Here is a 21,307-nt window from a genome sequence, read left to right as displayed (position 1 = left end):
TATTACAAGAAATATTACATGAAGACTTCTGTAATTAGTTCTACTCTTTTTCCCAACCATTCCTCTCAAATGACTCATAAAATTGTTGATTCTTGAAGTAATTGTAGATATTACTTGCACTAGGTCACGATCTCATAGTACAATGATGGTAAAAATAATTTCCGACACTAACTTCTTGCTGAACAGGCTACAAGTGTATGCTGATTTGAATACTAGGTTCAATGGTATGCATCACGTAAGTTCAATCAATCATGTATGCACGATCAGACCTTTCCATCACAGAAATCTCAGTCTGATTCTTTTCATTTAGTTTATTCCTCCTGTATCATAAAAATCACTGCAAGCTTCCCATGGCTTTTTAAATTGAAAAATATATCAGGTATCAGAATTAATTAATCCATTAGACAAATTCAATGCAAATTTTAGGCTCTTGCCATAGAAATTGACTGCCTGTCTTCCTGAACAATCCATATTACTTTCCGAACTAAATTGAATTCTTGGTTACCTTTACGCATATATAATCACTTATAGCAGGACTTCGAATGTTTTCAAAAAAAGCTTTGATGACAGCATCTAAAATTTTATGAATTTATGAACGTTACCGTTTCATTTCCATTTTATTTTGAATATTTCGTAGACCTTTTGTTGTTGTCATACATAATGAATCTTGAAATTGGAAGTGATTTCAGTTATGTTTCTAATAATTAAAAGAAATGATAAAGATGGTAATGTAAGAGATGGACGAAATATTTCGTGCAATCTAAGCAAAGTTAATCAAGAGATAAGTAAAAACTGTCTGCTTATTGATTACTGCTTACAGCTTAATTATAAGCAGCTTCAATGAGCAATAATCAATTTGAATTCACCGATTTCTGTACAGCTGAGGGAACATTACACGAATGGTACATGAAATTGTTTTAGTCAACATAAAGATGTGTGTTATATTTGTATCGTTATAACAATGAATATTAACAATTTATTTTGAACTATCCCAACTAATTAAAAAGGTGTACATATATGTCTTTTGTTAAGGCATACGATGAAATCTTTCAGTAATATAAATAAAATTTGCTCAGAGAGAGAGAGAGAGAGAGAGAGACGCTTCCTGTGTCGCTAAATGTGCATTATCATTTACCAGAAAATGCTAAAAGGCAAAGAGAACAAACAAGATGATTCTGCTGGTAAATAAAGTCAAAGTAATTGAACACTCGACAAAAACGAAGTTAAACAAAGAGCTGGAATTTATTTTTGTCATCGAAAGCTCAGTGAACTCAGTTGCACTAACTCTGAAAAACTCAAGTCTTTCACACTAAAATCGAAATATCTGTATGCATAAAAAAGATTGCTTCCGAAATGGGAATTTACAAATTTTAGTTAATGGAGAAGCAATTGACGACATTAGAAGTGTGCGTATTTTGGGAAGAATAAACTAAAATGAATGAAATGAGAACAGACCACTATTACTAGTAGTATATAGATATTTCTACCGGTATATCGGAAACCGGTAGATAGTTATCGTTTCACAAATGCTTGGAGACCAGTATGATGTATTACGAAACTCGAGATAAGTCTCGCGAATCTCCAAATAACTTATAAATTATATAAATAAAATTGCATTACTCCTTGGAAACCAAAGATTGTCTTATTTCACACAGGAAATCCATTATATTTGTCTCTCTAATGCATTGTAAACGAGATCAACAGCTCTTTGTTAGATTGATCTCTTTGCAAGTCAACTGCTTATTGTAGATCACACACGTTGTTTTTGTGTACTGTTATATAAGAATGTCACTTATATTCAAGAGTGCATAGTTTTACCAAGAACCAAATACGACCATCGCCAGCAATCGCTAAGTTCGATTACTTTTTTTCTATTTTTTATTAATAGTATTCCTCATCTCATATTCATAAGCAAATATTACGAACTTATAAGCATATTTGTAATGTGTTGTGGTTAAATTGAATAAAATTTTCATGAGACGGTGTGTCAGACATATTTCAATCAATTTTATCTTCATCCTTCGGTAGTTTTAAGCATGGTGAAATAATGAAATAACATAATTTTTTAGGGGATAAAATTCAGAGACTGCACCATAAGAGATTAGGAACGCCTGCTGTAAGAAAATACATTAGGAACATCGGATGTAAAAGGAGGAACAAATTATGAAAAAGAAGAAACATAGTTTAATAGCCAAGGACAGTAAAAAAACATACAAAGTTGAGTCGTAGTATGGTAAAAAAAATGAAATTATTGGCAGCGTAATAATAGTGACAAATTTCCTTGAATAGTCCTTAAAAGAAATTCTCAAAATATGACGTGAAACTCCCACTAAAGATACGTTGTAACGGTGTAGCCTTGAAAAAGTTCAGAAGTTATCGGGATTATTTAACCTTATTTAATCTAACTATTATTAATTCTTAAATATGATGAATGCTAACGTATTATAACAAGAAGTTCAAAACTAAGTAGTTTTTCCAGAGCCAAGAGAAACGGCAACTCTTAAAAGTGTGATCTGTCAAAAAAAGTTAGCAAAATATGACTTATGCAGAAAAAATATTTTTAAGTCTGGGATATTTTTGAAATTTACTTAAATATTAATTTTTCAAAAATACTGTGAAAAATTCGCAAGGTGGGCATTCTTTGATGGGAAAAGGGGGATTTTTATTGTCCTGTTTGTATTGTTTTCTGCGTATGTGTTGCACGTTCGTCACCATCTTTGTTGATCAGAGTCGTAACAACGTTTGCACCAATACCCCACGTATTTTCGCCATCGTACACCAACGATTCCGGTGGACTGTGTATACCTCCTTGATCACGTGCCCAAATCTAGCAAGACGGAAATTTATTAGTTGCAAAAATTGATTTATCCAATTTTAGAACAATTCATTTCTACAAATTCTAGGCTAACACATGGTTAACTTATATAACTCATCTCTATTTATGAAACAAAATTCTCGAACTTATAGGACAGCTAAGAAATGGAATCTTTTTTCCACCATAGCTGAGCACACTGTCCGAATGCTCATGAATGTATGTTATATATATATATATATATATATATATATATATATATATATATATATATACCTTCATTGTACGTCCAGCTTTCAAAACTGTATTCGGTGGAATAATGTAAACAATTTCTCGGCGATTGTCAAGTTTCCTTCGGAGTTTATGCTCACCAAGATTTTCATCCTGAAATGAATGAGAAAGACGGTTGCCTCTTCAAAGTCTGGAAGATCTATTTTGGTAGACTGGGAAATTTCTTAAAGCAGCAGGCGTTCATGATAAATATTAATTAGAATCAAAGATTGATGTTTCTGGAATCTTTTGAACTAATAAGTACTTACCTTGCTTCTGTGACTGTTCTCAAGCATGATGAATTTTCCGTTTGGATCACATTCAGCAATAGTAACATTCCCTTTAGCTGAGCGCTGGAATGTTGTCTTAGTAGAAACTTCACCACGTACGCTACGTGTCGAATCCGTATCTTCTTGCTGCTGTAATGAATGTGTCTTCACCACTTGTTCAACCATTTGACGGAGACCAACACTGAAATGTCATAGATACTTAAACGCAAAAACAGTAAATAGTTGCATTTATCACACAATTTGTCCTTTGAAATTTCGTTTTTGGAGGAATTTGGAGTTACCTCATTTATATAAATGGAGCTGTTTCAGTTTTTATTAAAAACCTTTCATTGGAAAGATCAAGATACTTGTAGTCAACTGTTTAACTTATCGATTTAAATGTTCCTAGTTCCTAACTAAAAAATCACTGGTATAATATTTGTAAATATAAAATTAGGAACTTGGAGGGTCTAAATATCTAGAGAGAAACGGAATTCTGAAATTTTCAGTTTCTGAAATTTTTTTTTTTAATTTAAGTGATTGAGACAGCGAAATACTGGTGAATGACACTTACCGACTCTCCTCACCCTCTAGCATCTTCCGATAAATAGCAATTTCAGCATCTAGCATTTGCTTGGTATCAAGCAGTGCTTGTAATTCAGCCACCAATGTTTGGCATTCCTCACGCATACGACGAAGAGTTGCATCGCGATCGTTTAAAGCTGCTTCGTATTGTCTCTGATCGTCATTGAGCTATAATTCCTGGCGATATGAATTCGGACAGAAAATAAAAAACAGCAAAACTTTAGCGATCATGTTCAAATGTCTAATTCCCAAGTTATGTCAAAATGATTGAGCTTTTATGAAACTATGGAAGATCTGTCATTGTAGTGTGTTTGGAAAAGATTTAAACTTGATAGTAATTGTCATTTTATTGTAACAGTCACCATACCTGATTATTCAAGCTTTGTACTTCCTTTTCAAGCAACGCATTTTTGGCTTCAAGGTCACCGAGTTTACCACGAAGATCACCAATATTATCGCGCATTCGTTTCACCTCTTCACGCTGATAATTTGCTTCAATGTTGGCACGATTTGCAGTGCCTTGCACCTCTGACACCTAAGATCATGACAATCATCAAAAAAACATGTTTAACTTAAGAGTTCAATACAGAAACTTCGGAGATTGCTCTACCTCAACATCTTAATTATTTTATTCAACAAAGATGCAGTGATGACAAGTTTATGCCTTCGATTCTAAACTAGCTATGAAGTTCAGTTGCTTGATACATAGTTCTCACAAGAAATTTATACCTTCAATTTATACCAGCTTTCCATATCTTGCTTTCCTTGTTTAGCAATGTAATCATATTCATCCTTAATATCACGAATAGCTAGAGCGAGTTCATTTTTAAAGAATTCACGAGTATCAGCTGGAGCTTGAGCTAATAGAGCTTGCAGCTCCTTAACCTCCTGCTCATGTACACGTCTCAAAAATTCCAATTCTTCCATTAGCGTTTGTACTTGATTTTGGAAATCAATTCGTCCTAAGGTTTCTTCATCCAGATCCTATAATCTCTCTTTTTAACTAAATTGAAATTTCAACAAAAAATTCGAAAAGTAATCAGGAGAAAAAACATCGGACTGAGTAAAGAATACTTTTTGGATTCATAAATTTCGCCTTTTCACTTCAGTTGTGGACATTGTTCTAACCCGAATTGAGGTCATCGTTGTATGTACTATGAATCCATTTCTGCCAGTCCAATGAGATCCCGAGAAGCATCAAACTACTCACATTACGAGCTTTTTGAAGTTCCTCCCATATGCGAGCATTATCACCGTTTAACCGTTTCTCTTCATCTGTCAGCTGACGCCAACGAGCTCGGAGCATTTCCAGTTCACTTTGAGCGTCATCAATTGCATGTTGCCACTGGTTAATCTTTTCGCGATCGTTCTCACGACGATGCTGGACGTCTTCATAGCTAAAATAAAAGTACAATTACGCTTGAAAATGAAAAATGAAATTAAATCAAAAATGATTTGTAGAGAGTGTAGCTAGAGCATTTCTAACTTACCAACGACACTTTTGCAATATTTTTATGATTTGACTTCAATATATATAATAGTTAAAGGAGGAAGGTAGGACATTTCTTTTTTCTTTCCTTAAATTTTTTAAGAGAACTGTCATCGGTGATCTTTTTTATTTCTTAATAGACACCAAGTTATAGTTTAAGAGAGCTACGAACCGGCTACGAATTTCCGCAAGGTCATCTCTGAGCCGTGCTACTTTGACATCAATTTCAGCCTTCCGTCTTGCACCATCATCAATCTCTTTCCGAGCATCACGTAATGAGTCTGAGTACTGTATCTGAAAAGAATCGTTGCTTCTTTTTACAAAAATTTCACTTTTTGTTGACTCTATTATATCTAAGCGAGCGATTACTCGATGATAACTTAACTACTCCTCTTCAGTATTACATTTGTAACGATGAATCTCGGTCTTTAAAAAGTACATCAGTGTTATAAAATCTAATTTTTCCTGAAAAAGTAATAGCAAATTATCAGAACATACTGTGCTAACCATAACTAAAGAAAAATGTAATGTCTCGGTAGAATCAATTTTTAAGTAATTGTTGTTTTTTTTTTGAAATCAAATAAAATTTCAGGAAAAACATCAAATAAAAGTACCAGAAAGTTCATGTAAGAGATATGGATGTTAAATGCTCAACAATAATCCATGATAGTAAATTAGTGTCTTGGGTAATCCTAAACGAAGCGGAGCACAATCGTGAAAAGCTCCTGAGTTAATTAGCTGGTCATGACTACTGTCAACTGTAATCCATTAAACACAGCTTAAATATATTACTTTAATGGGTGTACCACAATGATCCGACGACATCTTCCATGCCTTCTCTCTCATCCTATCTGCCTTACTTTTTCCAATTCTACATGAAATTTTCACTTCCGTTAGTTAATATTATCAAAAGCTAAGCATTTTCGAACAAAAACACTTCTAGAAAGTTGATAAAGCTTTGATAAAACCCAAGAAATTAGAAAGAAACGAATCACAACCTTTGAAAAAGTTTAAATCTTCTAGAACAAGATCTTATAGAAGGGTAAAATATTTTTCTAAAAAATATTCTAAAGATTATGACGTTGCCACCATGTGTACTTCAAAATCCTTTGCAAAACCTCTCCACACATACGTAAATGTTCCATATTTCTTCAATCTCTCAGCACATATGTTGTCTTTTAAATGAATTCTCCGACAGTGTCAATCTTCCCACACGCATTACAGAACATTTCGTATTTTTGAAAAATTTTTACTGCTCAATGGAGTTTTTGGAAACTTAAAATTTCAGCGTTAACTTTCGTTAATTTTCGTTTTTAAATAAAATAAACGTATTAAAAGATTCTTTAGTTTTCAGCCATTATTTTTAATGCTAATGAATATTTTGACAATACCAAATAGTTCCACTAAGTTTTTTTAACTACGAGTAAAAGTACTGACTTTAACTAAAATGATACAGAAACATGGTGGTTGCTGCTGACAACACTAAAGTACCAACCATATACGGCATATCACCCTCGCTTCTCATATTGTATATTAATGAAAACAAAAAAGTTCGGGCTGATTTAAATAAACGAAACCTTCCAAGCAAACGATCCTTTTTCGCTTGTAACGAAGTGACATCTAAGTTAACTTCATTTCTGAAGGATATTTCTGAAGAATATTCCTTCGAGTGAAAATCGCTCTTAGACAAAAGATTCATCCAGCTATTTCTGGATTTCCATAAGACGCACTTTTTTTTTTTACTACTTTTCGATTGCATGGATATTTTACAAAATTTACCTTGATTTCACTGGTATCTTTTCCCCATCGACCACGCAACTCTTCGAGATCAGCAACCAGTTTTCTATTCTGTTCCTCCAGTTTTTTCACCCGATCAATATAATTTCCAAGCCTGTCATTTAGTCCTTGCATTTCCTTTTTTTCTTTATCGGTTGCTTCAAGGAATGATTTTGCGGCATTTGCGCTCAACGCTGGACTAATACCGCCAATAGATGCTGAACCCATCTCGGTGACCATTTTTAGCACTCGACCTAAACCTTTTAAAATGAATCAAAGTTGAATTCGATAGAATCTGGCTTCTGGTAGAGAAGTAAGCAAATCTAGAAGCTTTTACTCCAATAAACAATATCTGCATTTTCCGTATAAAGAATGCTAAGGATTGCTATGGAAATTAAATCTTCAAGAAGCTCAGTGCATTCATTCATAATTGGAAAACAAACACAGATGGAAGTTCGATATGAAAATATATCAAACAATTGTGCATTTTTGGAGCATTCTAAAAATTAAGAAAATCCCGAATTTACGCTTTTATTAAAGCATAAAGAGTCTACTTTCTATTCATTGTTAATTAACTCACCTCCACTGGCTCCAGGTAACGACCGAATTGTGTCACTTGAATACATCATTATTCTCTTTGAATATAACTACAGAATGTGATGACAGCAGATTAATAGTAACAGGAACTGGTCAAATAGTAAATTTGAATATCACAAGCACAAGTAAGTTTCCCTCACTATCCCTCACTATAAAATAAGCAAAATTAGAAGAAAAAGTGAGATCGAAGAGATGAGAATCGACAAATACATTTCACTTCGACCTAAGATAAACTCACAGATCTTTAAAAAATATACTCTTCTGACACTATTTAAACTGCTCGCGTATACCAGCTTGAAAACTATGACTCATTCATTTAAGCAAGGTATTAGCAATTATTTATTTAGTTTTTTTTTTTTTTTTTTTTTAGTGGAGGGGGATTCTACAACAAGCCGACACTTTCTGATGATTCATTAATTTAAATTCCATCAACGCCTAGCAGAATCCATCTGCAATCAAAAATCTCGCTCCAGATGTTCAATAGTCGACATACTACTGAAGGTAGTAATAGAGATGGTAATAATGATGTAATTGGCTTTAAAATAACATTACTGATTGGTGGTAGAAAAAGTTACCAACCACTGAACCACTGCTACTATCACCAACGACCACATCGAGAATTCTGCTCAGCAATTCTTGTGTGTTATGTGACACTAACTGATGATAAGAACGAGAATGCCGATACATGACTACTGACACACAGGAATAAATGCACGCATATATACACATACATTCACGAATGCACACGCAGACGCACACGCATGGACAATTCATACACCGCAATCATTTCTATTCCGCTCCTACCTTTCTTCCCATGACCTTATCAGTCTTATCAGGACATCTTTGAACTGATGATTGAAAGATATTGAATAGAACGATTAGATTTTCAATGGCTTCTGCGAAACAAATGTAATATATTTAGGTTAAAGTATGCTAATATAGCACTTATCTCTAGAGTAATTTAAATGATGGAAGTGAATATGATAAAGATTTTAGTTGACGTGACTTTGCTTACTTAGTTCTAAGTGTTTAGACTTGAGATGATTTGATAAAATATTGCGCGAAAATTCAAATCAATGTTAATTATTCGATTATTTGCTTTAAATCATGCAGTCTGATCAATATATTCGACTAATTTGAATTAACTGATCTAAGCTAATCTCAGCTAGGTTAGTCTGTATAAGGTTACTTGTTAAAATAAATGGAATTTTATCGAAGACAACTCTATAAATAATATCAGCAGCACGTTATAATAAACAACTGGCAGTTTCATAGCAGCACAGAAAGACCCCATCATCGGTTAGTGTCAACAAGGCAGAATCTACGTGTCATCTACCTGTCCTTGTATGCGTAACCCTCTCATATATATCATTCTGTTGGGGCGCAATCATTCCTCTCTCTCTATGTGTATGTGTGTTTGTATCTATACCACTTGCATGTTTTAAAGTAACTATTAATTGTGCAAGATTGCGTGCCTAATGTTCAGTAACTTATTGTCAGAATAACTGCAGGAGGACAGCTGCCGTGGACACCTACTGGCAATCCAGTAGATAGCGACAATTAGACAGAAGGTGAATCATCGATGCAATAATCTGAGAGATTTCGATCGAACAGTGCAAGATATCATCGTTCCATATTTGCACTAAGTGTTGCTGAATCCATTCAACAAATATACGACAAGCTGTCTCATATCTGTACTCCGTGGTTTATGTTCGTCAGTTCAGAAGAGATCCAATGAGATGCAATTACCTTTTACATCGGTATCTATTTGCCAAATAGTTTAAGCAGTAAAAAAGGCATTAATTGTCAACTTTTGGAATATCATAAACCTCTTAGTCATCATTAATTTTGTGTGGTTCTGAAAAATAATGTTTTCAATTAGAACAAGTCTTTCAAAATCATTTATCAAATCTTCTCAAAAAGAAAATGACTCATCTTTTTGAAAAAGAGTCACTTCTTGGAATTAGACTACGTATGCTCTATTTATAAAAAGGATGAAGCAAAACAGCAACATAAATTATTCGAAAATCTAGTCAAATGTAAGTATTGCGCTTAAATTCCCGATCCTAGTTCTATTGAGAGCGCACGATGAAATCAGCGGGAAATTTTCCATGCCAGTCAGTACATTCGGAACCTTATGTTTAAAAAAAAAAAAAAACAAATTTTTGTTTTAAACCTTTTTTTTTTGGAAAAACAAATTCGGAAAACTTAAATCTTTGCAAACAAAGCTAAACCGTTTTAAACAAATTATTTGAAGCAATACTGGAATATTCATCTCACGTTAAGAATGCAATATTCAAATCAAATGAGATTTTGTCGCATAAAAAATGTCTATCTAGTAGAGAAAGCAGTAAATAAACACTGATTGTTTAAAATGTACTTGAACTTTTGTTGAAAAAAACTATAATCAAAAAAGGGGACAATAATATGAGAAAAAATCAACAAAAAAAGAAATTCTGATAAAATTCCTTTGCTGAGTTCATTTGCAACCGTTTTCTATCCACTTTCCTCAACTACTTCCAAAGAGAATACAATTATAAGTGTCAATTTTCACTACGCCTTTTTGAAGATACTTTCAACTTCAATGTCCTAGAAATATTTCGGATGAGCTATTTTAAAAGATCAATTTAATCTAAATTATAATAGTAAAAGATGTCAAATTGAATATTTCCAGATGAAACAAAAAAAATAAGTATATCTCATATCATTAGACCAGAAAACATCTCAAAGATGGCGTTAAGACTAATCGAATGAAACTTTTATCAGATAAAATAATTCGTTCTCTGCCTTCCACTCAGCCAGTCTTACCTCACAAATAAAACCATCAACGATCGTTATGGGTAAGATCATGACCGTTCCCACGTGAGGTTACAACAACATTCGTCTATGATGCTTTTGGGAGACATAGAAAGAATGTGATACGGGCAAAGTGGAACGATGATTTCGACAAAACAAAATGCACTTCGCTTATTTATATATATTCATATTCGTTTATTCATATACATTCATAAAACGAATATTTCCAATGGTGCTGAAATGTCGTGCAGGCGATATTGTCAGTAAACTGGGGATGGGTTGCATACGGCTACTTTCTGATACTGATATTACAACAACTTTGATATTGATATTTTAATCATTTCATGACATCTTAGACGTGCAGCTTCCTTATGCTCCCTGTAATTTTTTTTATTTCCTCAAATTCCTTTCGTTCCTTTTCCAATCTTTCTTCACCTTGCATGTATAGATGATAATCAATCAGCAACCACATACACTACACTATGAGACAACACTTCTTTTTTATAGAAAATGGATCAATTTCCCCAAATATTCTATTATTTCCAGCACTCAATCAAGTATCGCTGCTTCTTTATCACTTATCGCTGATATGTTGCCCTCCAGTCTTCTACTTCCCTTTTACTTTGTTTCCGAGAGGCTTGTCGAATGCCATTTAGTTAATTCACTGGAAAGATGAGGACTCCTGACTCAACGATTTTCAGAAAAGATCGAAAAAACGGAAGTATATACCTTGAAAAATGGTATTTCCGTAGTGTCCCGCAAGAAATTAGCATTTAATGCAAAGTAACTACTTATGCATAATGTGAGGACTATATATTGATGTAATGGAAAGCAAAAAACTCCGTAACTAAAAGTACTGTACAACGAGAAGGTTAAAATAGTGCAATGGTGCCATTCGATAAAAAATTGATTATTTTCGAGTTCATTAATTTTCCGACAAAGCTGTGAATTTTTTCTCCAATCTTTATTGAAGGCCATTTCCTTTAATCATTTAGTAAACGATATATTTATTTTGAATTCCTTCAAATATTCTTTAAAAATTAACATCTGGAACCGAATTTATTGATAAGATCAATGCTGTGTAAATCTGACCAATGCTATATTGAATAGTGCAAGGATAGTTCATCTATCAGCAGCAGTATCTACTATTAATTAATTCTTTCATTATTGAGCAAAAGCCAACACAACTCTTTTTTACGAACTATACAGACGCTTTTAGTATGTGTTTGCCCGGTATTCAGTGTGATATGTTACGAAAACATAAATAAAGAGGAAAAGTAGTAGCAGGAAAGACTTCTGATATTTTAAACTGATATAAGTTTTAGATCCGTCGAAAATTTTGTTTAGAACAAATCTTCTCTCTTTTTGTAGCTCAAAAAAGTAATCACTGTAATCACTAATTCTGGCAAGCAACTAAACTGGTACTGATGCCCTTAATAATGTTAATGAAGTTTAACGTTCATCAAATATATTTTAATTGTTTAGTAAGCCTCCGCATATTAGAAAAAAACCTTCAAATACATCAGGAATAAACAAAAGTATGCCTTTTTGGAATGATAACAATTTAAGAGGAATAGCTCCATTGTTAGTTCAATTTGTGATGAGAATAAGAATTTAGTGAGCTTACCAGAGAACATTAATTAACGGAAATGAAAAGTTTAAAAGTACTTTCTTTCAAAGACAACGAAGTTAGTCTGAGAACAAAATAAAATTATAGTATTTCTGTACACCTGCTTAACTGTTTTTGTAATTCACTTATATGATCAGAATGCAATTTTCCGGACTAACTTTCATTCAGTTCTTTTATCGTCTTTTCACTAACGTAAAGACTTCCAGATATCGTTCTCATATGGTAATCTTCAATTTTAAGATAATCAATTCTACACGTATATTCCTATTTCCAACTTTATATATACATGTCTATTCCATAGCTCAGTTTCATTTATATCAAATGCATTTAAACTCTAAAATGAAATGTAGTAGGTGCAATAAATTCTTCAATTAATTCAAATGATCCAAATCCTCACTTTCTATAAAAATCGCGATTGAATCACAATAGAACTGGAGTGCATCTTAGAAGAGAGGGAAGCATCAAATACAATTTTCAAACTGTCACAGCAGCCATGCAATTAAGCTTTAAATACCTTCTTTCGGACAATGAAGAATACAAATATTTCTTTTTTTTTTTTTTCATTTTCTAAATGCTATAATGGGAGAATTCAAGCAAAAAAATTTTGTATAGAACTATGCCTTGACAGAATATGGATATCTCATTTCGATAAAAAAAGATGGCCAAATATTGATTCGTTTTTCAACCAATCTATCTGAAAGGCACGATGCGTCATTTCCGGCATTTCCTTCCTACAGTTCATGCCTTACGATAATTTGTCAGCGTCTGCATAAAATCCTAGAAAAATAGCCTTACCGCCGCCTCCGCCGACCACCGTACCACTACTGTAGTTTCCGGATTGTCGGCTCTGAGTACGTACCGCTGTACGCGGCTGAATAGTGGAACGATAAGCGATTTCATATTCGCTTTCAGCACTTTGTTTTGAGGATGACATTTCGTCCTTCGTCTCTTCCTTTTAAATTTTCAGATAACTGAGAGAAGTAAGAATTTCTCAACAACAATTGGAAGCTCACACTGAAATGATGTTTCATGCAAATTTTAAGTTAGAAAACGAAACATAACGCGGTGCGATAAAAGATAAATGTACGAGACGAATGGAACAGCGCAACATTCAAATTATGTGGATTTTTGATGTTCACAAATTTGTTAAACCATAAAAAACTATCCTACACGAAATGCATACATCCATCTCAGTAAGGAAATTCGAAAAAAAAAAAAACACCATTTGAAGGACGAATATGAGATTTGCGATAAAAATTTTATTAAACGTCAGGCTGTTACGCTGAATTAACAGTTATAATGAAATGGAAATATGTATGTATGTAGGATTGATGCGAATAATGAGATTAAGCATAAAAATGAGCATTGATTCAAACTGGTCAAATATTTCATATGACAAATAATTCGGTTGTATTAACAATTATGACCAAGCAACTCCTGCAATGAATACAACGTAGCTTTCATCTTTTTAATGCAAACATTCACAGCAGCAGGTGAACTAGTGAGGAAATAGAAGTCTTAGGCTTTTCACATGCAAAAGTGTAACACAGATGGACATTGCATATGGAAGTATGAATTACTCGACTCGATCCAGAAGTCTGGTACATCTTATAGCAGCAAACATGCGGTTACGTCAATCTATTTCTTTAATAAACGGATAAATCCATCAGGAAAGATAAGAGAATAAGTTGTTCAGCGGTTTTATTCTTAAAGAGTTTTATAAAATCTTCAGCTAGAAGTACTAAAGAATCAGCAATAATCGGGAATAAATCTCAAACACCTGCTTCACTCGAATTATTATATATATGTCTGTTCAGTATCATCAAAGAACAAAACGTTCTTTGGAGTCGACGAATAATTTTGTGCTGGAATAAATAAAAGAAATATTAACACTGAAATTCTTATTTACGGAAAATAGGTAATTCGTGTGACTATAATAAGAGACAACATATGTTACTATATATCGGTGACTAACTAGTTACAAAAATTATGCAAATCACTTCGAGTTTTCTACTGCTCGACTACACCGCTTCTTCTGATAGAACTACCGTATACATTATTTTTGGCATTGCACTTTTGATTAGAATATGCTTCAACAACAAAAGGGTGCAGATGTGAATTCTTCAACTAATAATGTTATGATAACAGAGAAGAGACAAATATTATTAAGCGAATGAGTAATATTCAGTTATTGAACTACCCATCTTACGACTGCTATGAAATCCGTAACAAGATGATGGCATTTGAGATCTTAACAGATCAGCTACAAATTTCACAACATGAAAAATGATAATTGTTGTAAAAAACAGAATCCTGCATATTTCGTCTTTCTGTTTTCAATAAATTCTGTGCGATAATAAGAGCAATTTACTTAATTTCTGACTGTGGAAACATATTCAAACTTCCCTCACTGTTTCTTAAATGTACGAAGCTCTATGCATGTCCATAGAACAATTTGAGCGATCTTAAGTGAGAATTACTGAGCAAAAAGTGTAGACGAACATCTGATCAGAAGTGGAAATGACATCAAAATTAAAACTTTTTATGAATCCTACGAAGGGAGAATATGAGGTGAAGCAGTAAAGATTCGAGGCCTCAATTGACTTTCTCTACTTCAAGTAATTTTAGCATATTCATGAAGCAAACATTCCACAAAAGCACATTGAACAACGACCTTTCAGTCAGCCTACCAAATTTACCATAATGATAATAGTCATTCATTCACTTTTGTAGTTCTTTTGGCAGATAATGGTAATATATGTTTGGCCCATTCATCTTGGAAAATACAATAGAACTAAAAGGAGAAAGTTGATTGAGAATACTTGATCTAAGCTCTTGAAATGTGCACATATCAAGAATCTTCTGGATCATTCTTCGCGTCCAAACAGTTATTTAATAAAAGAAAAAATGATTTGTTCAAGACTGACAGCCCGATACAGAAAGGTACAAATCATTCCCGTGCATGAAAGTGACTACTATCATGCAAAAAACACCGCTTATAAATTAATTACAAAAAATCATTTAAGGTATAAATGATACACTTCAGATTTTTTTAATTACTACTCAGCACCACTCCAAAACCGTTTTACAGTCTGTGATAATAATTATAAAATTTCAGAATTAGCATGACTCCCACAAAGACTGATTTCGCTTCTCATCTTGCGAACTGTAATGATAAGGAATCGTCGAAAATGGTGTCCCGTACGCAAGGCCTTTCTATTTTATTTGCCATAGATATATCGATTTCATGAACTTTGGAAATGTTGAATTTATTAGCAGTAAAACCAAAACTGCTTGAAGTACTTGTGAATTAATATTCGATGCGGGAAAACTTTGGTTTTAATTAAGGTTTGAAGACAAAGAATTAAAACTATAGAATTGTATATGTAAATAGTGAGGGAAAATTTTATTCTCGGGAAATTTCGCTAGCAAAGAATCCTTCGATTTTCGTGAATCTCGTTAATGTGCATGGAAAAATTATATATTGATTGAAAATATATAATACTTATTGCACGGAATGGTCACTTTATTTTAATATTACAAATTCACTCAAAAATTTCTCGAACTGATTTTACCTTTTTCATGCACTTTCCCCCAAAAAAATATCAAGAAATGAAGGAATAGAAGTTCCCTTTGTTCATCTCCAATTGCTTTAGAGAGAGAGAATGAGGAAAACTTTAGCAGAGAGAGAGAGAGAGAGAGAGATAAAGAGAGAAAGTAGGCACCGAAATTCCCTTAAACGAGTCATTTCAAGTTTTGAAGTAGAGAAAAACACAATGTTTGCATAAATGAACAGTGGGAGATTTGTCCAGCTCAGTTAAAGTAGTGCATGTATGTGGTACTACTGCACAGTTCTGAACAAAATATGCTGCAGGAGATTGGGAAGGCATCAAACATACTCTCCGCACCTTCACAAATAAAGCTTCACTTTTTCAAAATTAATGGCAATAACACAGAGAGTTAAAAATACCAGATAATTATATAAAATTAGCCAGCATAGTTACTTATTCGAGTTGCATTTGTCTTTCTCAGAAAGATAATAAAGAAGTTTGTTGGTTCTAGAATTATTGCACATAGCTATTTCAAGTACAAACAGATCTAAATCGGGTAGAAAGAATCAGTTATCATTGACTGACAAATACATTCAGTAGCCATTGCCCATAAAGCAACTAACTGCAGCTGCAGCTACAGCAGCAGCAACACAATATTCTTGACATAGAGAATACTCTGCTATGCGAGACGAGGGCTAAGCGCGACATCTCCCATATAAACAGATGACAGGTGGTTCCCACAAACAATGATGCTTAAAAGTGAACTGATAACATCTCTCTCTCTGCTTTCCACAGTATACTACTGATAAACGCAGAGCACCAATAAGCCTTCTTAAGAAATAAGTGACCGATTTGTCAAATTTTATTCCTATCAATGTTTAAAACAAAAATGGCCAATAATCCCACCTAAAGATGTTCTTCCTTGTGTTCGCAAACAAGACATAAAATCCAATATTCCGTCCTTGTCAGCATTAATTGTGTTCACTTGAATCTGACCGCGGTCATTACACCTTATGAATATTCCCTTACACCTCTCTCGTGGTAGGATATAAATATGGAGTTTAACAAGCCAAAATTTAAACCTTACTTACTCTCGATGTTTCTTCTTATACTGAATATGTTTTCAGAATTCACCGTATATCTCCTTCAAAGTGATTATAAATCACTTTCACTTGACACTTACTCTGTTACTGTTGGTCTTAAAATCCAGTTACAGAAGATGAAATACAAAGTCTTGAATGTGACACGTTTCATCTCAGTCAAATTTCGCTAGACGATGGTTTTACGAGACGGCTCAAGGGATATCATCACTCTGAACATTGTACTGTAATCCACGAATACTTACTTACTGCAAAGTTCCCATACTTCTCTACAGATCGGTCATTCCAACAAATAACAAGAATAACTAGGCTTCTGTAATCATCTTAAAATAAGTACGAGTACCAGTATTCAATCCAGCAGTATACAACCAAGACCTACTTAGATTTGAGAGCAAGGACTATTAATAACACTTTAGAGATTTCGAGGCTGAATTCAACAATTCTAAAATAAACTTAATCTTTGCTGGAATGACCATATGTAACATCTTTCAAAGCGAATTTATGTCTTATATAGTGTAAAAAGCGTAAGAGCTAACATCGTACTAATTTTAACTATTCTTTTTATCTATTAATTAATCATTGGAATGATGATTAAGAAAAGTAGAAAGATCGAGGGCTTTAATTTAAATGAATGTAAATTCTCGCAATTTATTAAAAGAAAAATAAAATTTAAGAATCTCATTAGCAGTTTGAGTGAATTCAAAAAGTATTGAAATTGGAATGAAGGAAGCAGGTTAATTTTTTATTATATCGAACCATCCATTTGTGACAACCAAAAGTGTTTTAAAAACAATCGTAACATCTTTCCTTTATTTAATACTTTCTTCTGATTGTGAGAAATAAAATGTGAAAATATTTAACTAAATAGCCAAGATTCTATCTGTTCTTACTTTATTGGATCCAGATGTTTGGTAGCAGCTAAAGATCTTTTCTTTCAGAGGAAAACAAAATCTCGAGGAATCGTCAAAACCTGGTAAAATAATATAATTTTAGAAATGGAACAGAATAAAATTCAGGTTACAAAATCAGATTTATTGTTAAAAATTATGTTTTCTATGGACTTCGATTGTAATTTGGAAACACTTCTAATTTCCCCTCAATGAATCAAATTAAAAATTAAAAGTGTTATCATCAGGAAGAGAAAATTCTCTGGAAATCTACAGAATCTTTGACACTGAGTGACTGGCTTATGAATGATATCGTAAATAGCATGTAGAAAGGAATGAGCATCTCATTTCTATCCTAAGAAGAAATGGGCAAGGAAGAGTAGTTATTGACGCCATTGAACTTTTACGACACAGTGGAAGCTCTGCTCTCTTCCTCCTCTTCTTTTTGCTGTACAAGGAAACACAATTTGTCCTTCAAAAATAAGAAGAAAAAATTATTAAATTGAAAAACTAACTAACAACAGAAGCGGCGCAATCAAATACTATTAACTGTCATTCTGAAATTCTCCTATTTTTGCAAAAATGGAAATTTTTCCCCATAGTTCTACAAATAATTTCTAATTTAACAATTAAAATTAATAACTTTCCACATAAACTTGTAATGGGAATTTCATGCTGTTATCAGTCAGTTAAAGAGAATCAGTCCCAATTACCCATCACTATCATCAGGAATTTCTGAACATACTGACATTATTGCCGTGTAAAGTAAAACTAATGTGTCAATTCATCTAGCAGAGAAAGAAGAGGGAAATAGCGAAGTTGGATCAGGATGAAGGGAATACCTGTAAAATATGAGAATAATGATGAGAACAACATGGAAATAGTCTGGAAAGAGGCAAGTGACATTCCACCGAATGATGTGTTAAGGGACTGCTCCGCTAGTGCATATACAGAGAGAGGGAGGGAGAGAGAGAGAGAGAGAGAGAGAGATTATGCACATTTTAACAACATATCATTATTGTCAACAGCGACATCTACCACAGCCAGCCAGCTCTTGCAAGCTGAATGAATACAAAAGCAAGTAAACAGGAGAGGCGGAAAAATGAGCGAACGGGTTGCTGGGAAGACATCTGCTAGCAATGGGAGCGTACGCCAGGTGAGATTCTTATCTTCGGGAGTGAAGGTGCTTAGATAGCCTAGAGAAAGCGTATGTGTTGGAACTTAGTCTATACCTCTGCTTAACAAAAGTGACCAGCTGATTCTCATCAAAATGCGACGACCAGTATAAAGCACAGCAACATCTGACTCATGGATTGTTCCCTCTACTCTTAACCGTGTTTCTGATTCCTTGTGGACATTCACACGAATACATGCACACACAATATAACATACAGATGTTAAACAAACATGCAGTGACATACACGAGCAGACACGCTCAAGATACAAAAAGCATCACGCGCAACAAACACGCGTGATAAACATTTTGCTTTAGTCGCATGTGCTCTATGGAATAGGGAAAGGTTAATAGACTCTCTCGATCGGGAAAGAGTGGACGTGACTTGAAGAAAAACTTTTTTTGGAAATTCTCGAATCAGAAACCTATTTGGGAAAAATTATTCCAAAATCTGAAATAATGTTTTACGAATTTGGAAATAAACAGACTTTAAAATGATCCGCCCAATAATTCCTGATCATGTTTTATGGCGCCGTTCTGGAAACGATACTTAAAAATGGCCGAATCAATTAAAAGTCTGTGCATTCGTAAATAATAGTCTTCATTTCTTGAAAGGAATAAATAACACTCAACTCGTTGCAAGGGTTTATCGAAGCTGACCTAGCTGAGCTTTATTCCGGTTCTATGGAGGAGAGAAGAGAGAAAAATGAAAAATATTTGATGGCAAAGTCTGTGACAGATAAAAAGCCGTGACACAAACAACCGATGAAATACAGTAAAAACCAGTTATACACTAAATGCAGATGAGAAGTTCAGTGGATGGAGATATTAATAATTGAGATTTCTTTAAATTATGTGAAGTTTATAAACTTCTTTTCACTAATCCCCCACGTGGCTTACATTTTATTTGTGGCTTACAATTACACTCTCAGTTAAGTAATCATTTTCGGATATTCTTTCCCTTCTCTCCTGTACGTTTTGTAATTTAGTCTACAGGATGTGAAATATTTCTACTCTCTGTTCTTTTATTGATCTTTGTTCTATTCCTTCTCTGAAATATTTACTTAAGAAAACACAACAAAAAGAAAAAAGAAACCAATATTTGCATTCAAATGTTTTCATTTGCCTTTTAACAAAATATTTTTTTTAATCTCATTTTCCTTAGAGATTCTGCAAATGCTACGTTTTAATATCCTTCCGTCTTCTACGTTTAACAAAGATATAATAATTGCATACTAGTACATATATATGTGTGTAACGCGAGCTGTAAAGATTTTCTTGTATACTGCAATCTGAATTATAGATATTAAAGTATTATGTATACATTTTTCATTTCTAAAGTGACGTGGAGTCTCTATTTTTGTCCTCATCTAAACTTGACTTTTACGATTAATTTGTTCATTTTGCACGAAATCACATTGAGAAATTGCTAAATTCCAATTAATTGGCATTGTGCAGGATGGTTCTTTTGTAGAATTACGTATAGAAGATTAAGAAATTTGGTAGTAAATTCGTGGCTGTGTTGCACTTCATAGTTTTACACTCTGAATTTATTTCATTTAATCGATAACTAATCTTTTTCAAATATTCCATTTCATTATTATCCACGTAAATTATAAATGGTGTATAAATTAGTTAGACCAGACTTTATTCCGTGCCCAAATATGATCAGAAAGAAATGCATACTGTATGTACTCTGAAATAATGTCATTTCCATTTGAGTTCCAATTCTCATTTTCAAAATTTGCCTTACACTTGTCAGATTTTCAGCTTCTGATTCCGAAAATTATTGTTATTCATTCTTTAAATTCACTTTTCATTCCTCGATGGTTAAAGAGAGCATCAATGAGAGTAATGCAAAATAGTTCTGTTTATACTTTGAAAGAATGAACTAATAACTTTTATTGCAGGAGTAAGGGAAATAGAGATAGAAAAGAAAAAAGAAAAAATTTATGCTTCAAAGTTTAAACCTTCCGTAGCAATCCAAACTGGATTTTCTGAGTAAGAGATTGTTACCAGAAACTATAAGAAGATTATAGGGCCTCAGTGTTACGGGCTTCACCTGAAAAACTATTAATGATTCATTATTTTCGATACAAGCATAGCATCTCTAATAGACTTTTTTTGATAATAGAAACGATACAGTATCATAGAGAGAATTTTTGTAGACAAAGATTGTTTATAGCAAATAATTTCGTAATTAATTAAATTCTCACTTACTAAATCAACGAATTTAGAAGAAAGCTCCATTTAAAATACAAAAATTAATGAAGAATATTCGGCAATTACCTCAAAGATAGAATTCAAAAAATTACTGGCATTTCTGAAAGCAAAGCAGGAATAAAGTAAAATTGTTGATATAATGAGGTAA

General features: G+C 33.3%; 1 protein-coding gene across 2 annotated transcripts; it reads right to left on the bottom strand.

The window, feature by feature from the left end:
- Positions 1–2,662: 2,662 nt before the first annotated feature.
- On the bottom strand, positions 2,663–13,158 carry Bma-ifb-1 (cytoplasmic intermediate filament protein, putative; the record flags this gene model as incomplete). Of its 2 annotated transcripts, none has more annotated exons than XM_043078951.1 (10): positions 2,663–2,827; positions 3,089–3,196; positions 3,352–3,553; positions 3,926–4,104; positions 4,304–4,471; positions 4,666–4,920; positions 5,147–5,333; positions 5,598–5,719; positions 7,205–7,455; positions 13,020–13,158. In XM_043078951.1, 10 exons carry the CDS (start codon positions 13,156–13,158, stop codon positions 2,663–2,665), a joined length of 1,776 nt encoding a protein of 591 aa, XP_042934885.1. The 2 variants fall into 2 exon arrangements, with proteins under 2 accessions (XP_042934885.1, XP_042934886.1); XM_043078952.1 differs by lacking the exon at positions 13,020–13,158 and adding an exon at positions 7,782–7,830.
- Between the last annotated feature and the right edge of the window lie 8,149 nt (positions 13,159–21,307).

Source organism: Brugia malayi (assembly GCF_000002995.4).
Source record: "Brugia malayi strain FR3 genome assembly, contig: Bm_v4_Chr2_contig_001, whole genome shotgun sequence".
Lineage (NCBI taxonomy): Eukaryota > Metazoa > Nematoda > Chromadorea > Rhabditida > Onchocercidae > Brugia > Brugia malayi.
This window is presented reverse-complemented; position numbering and strand designations above follow the sequence as displayed.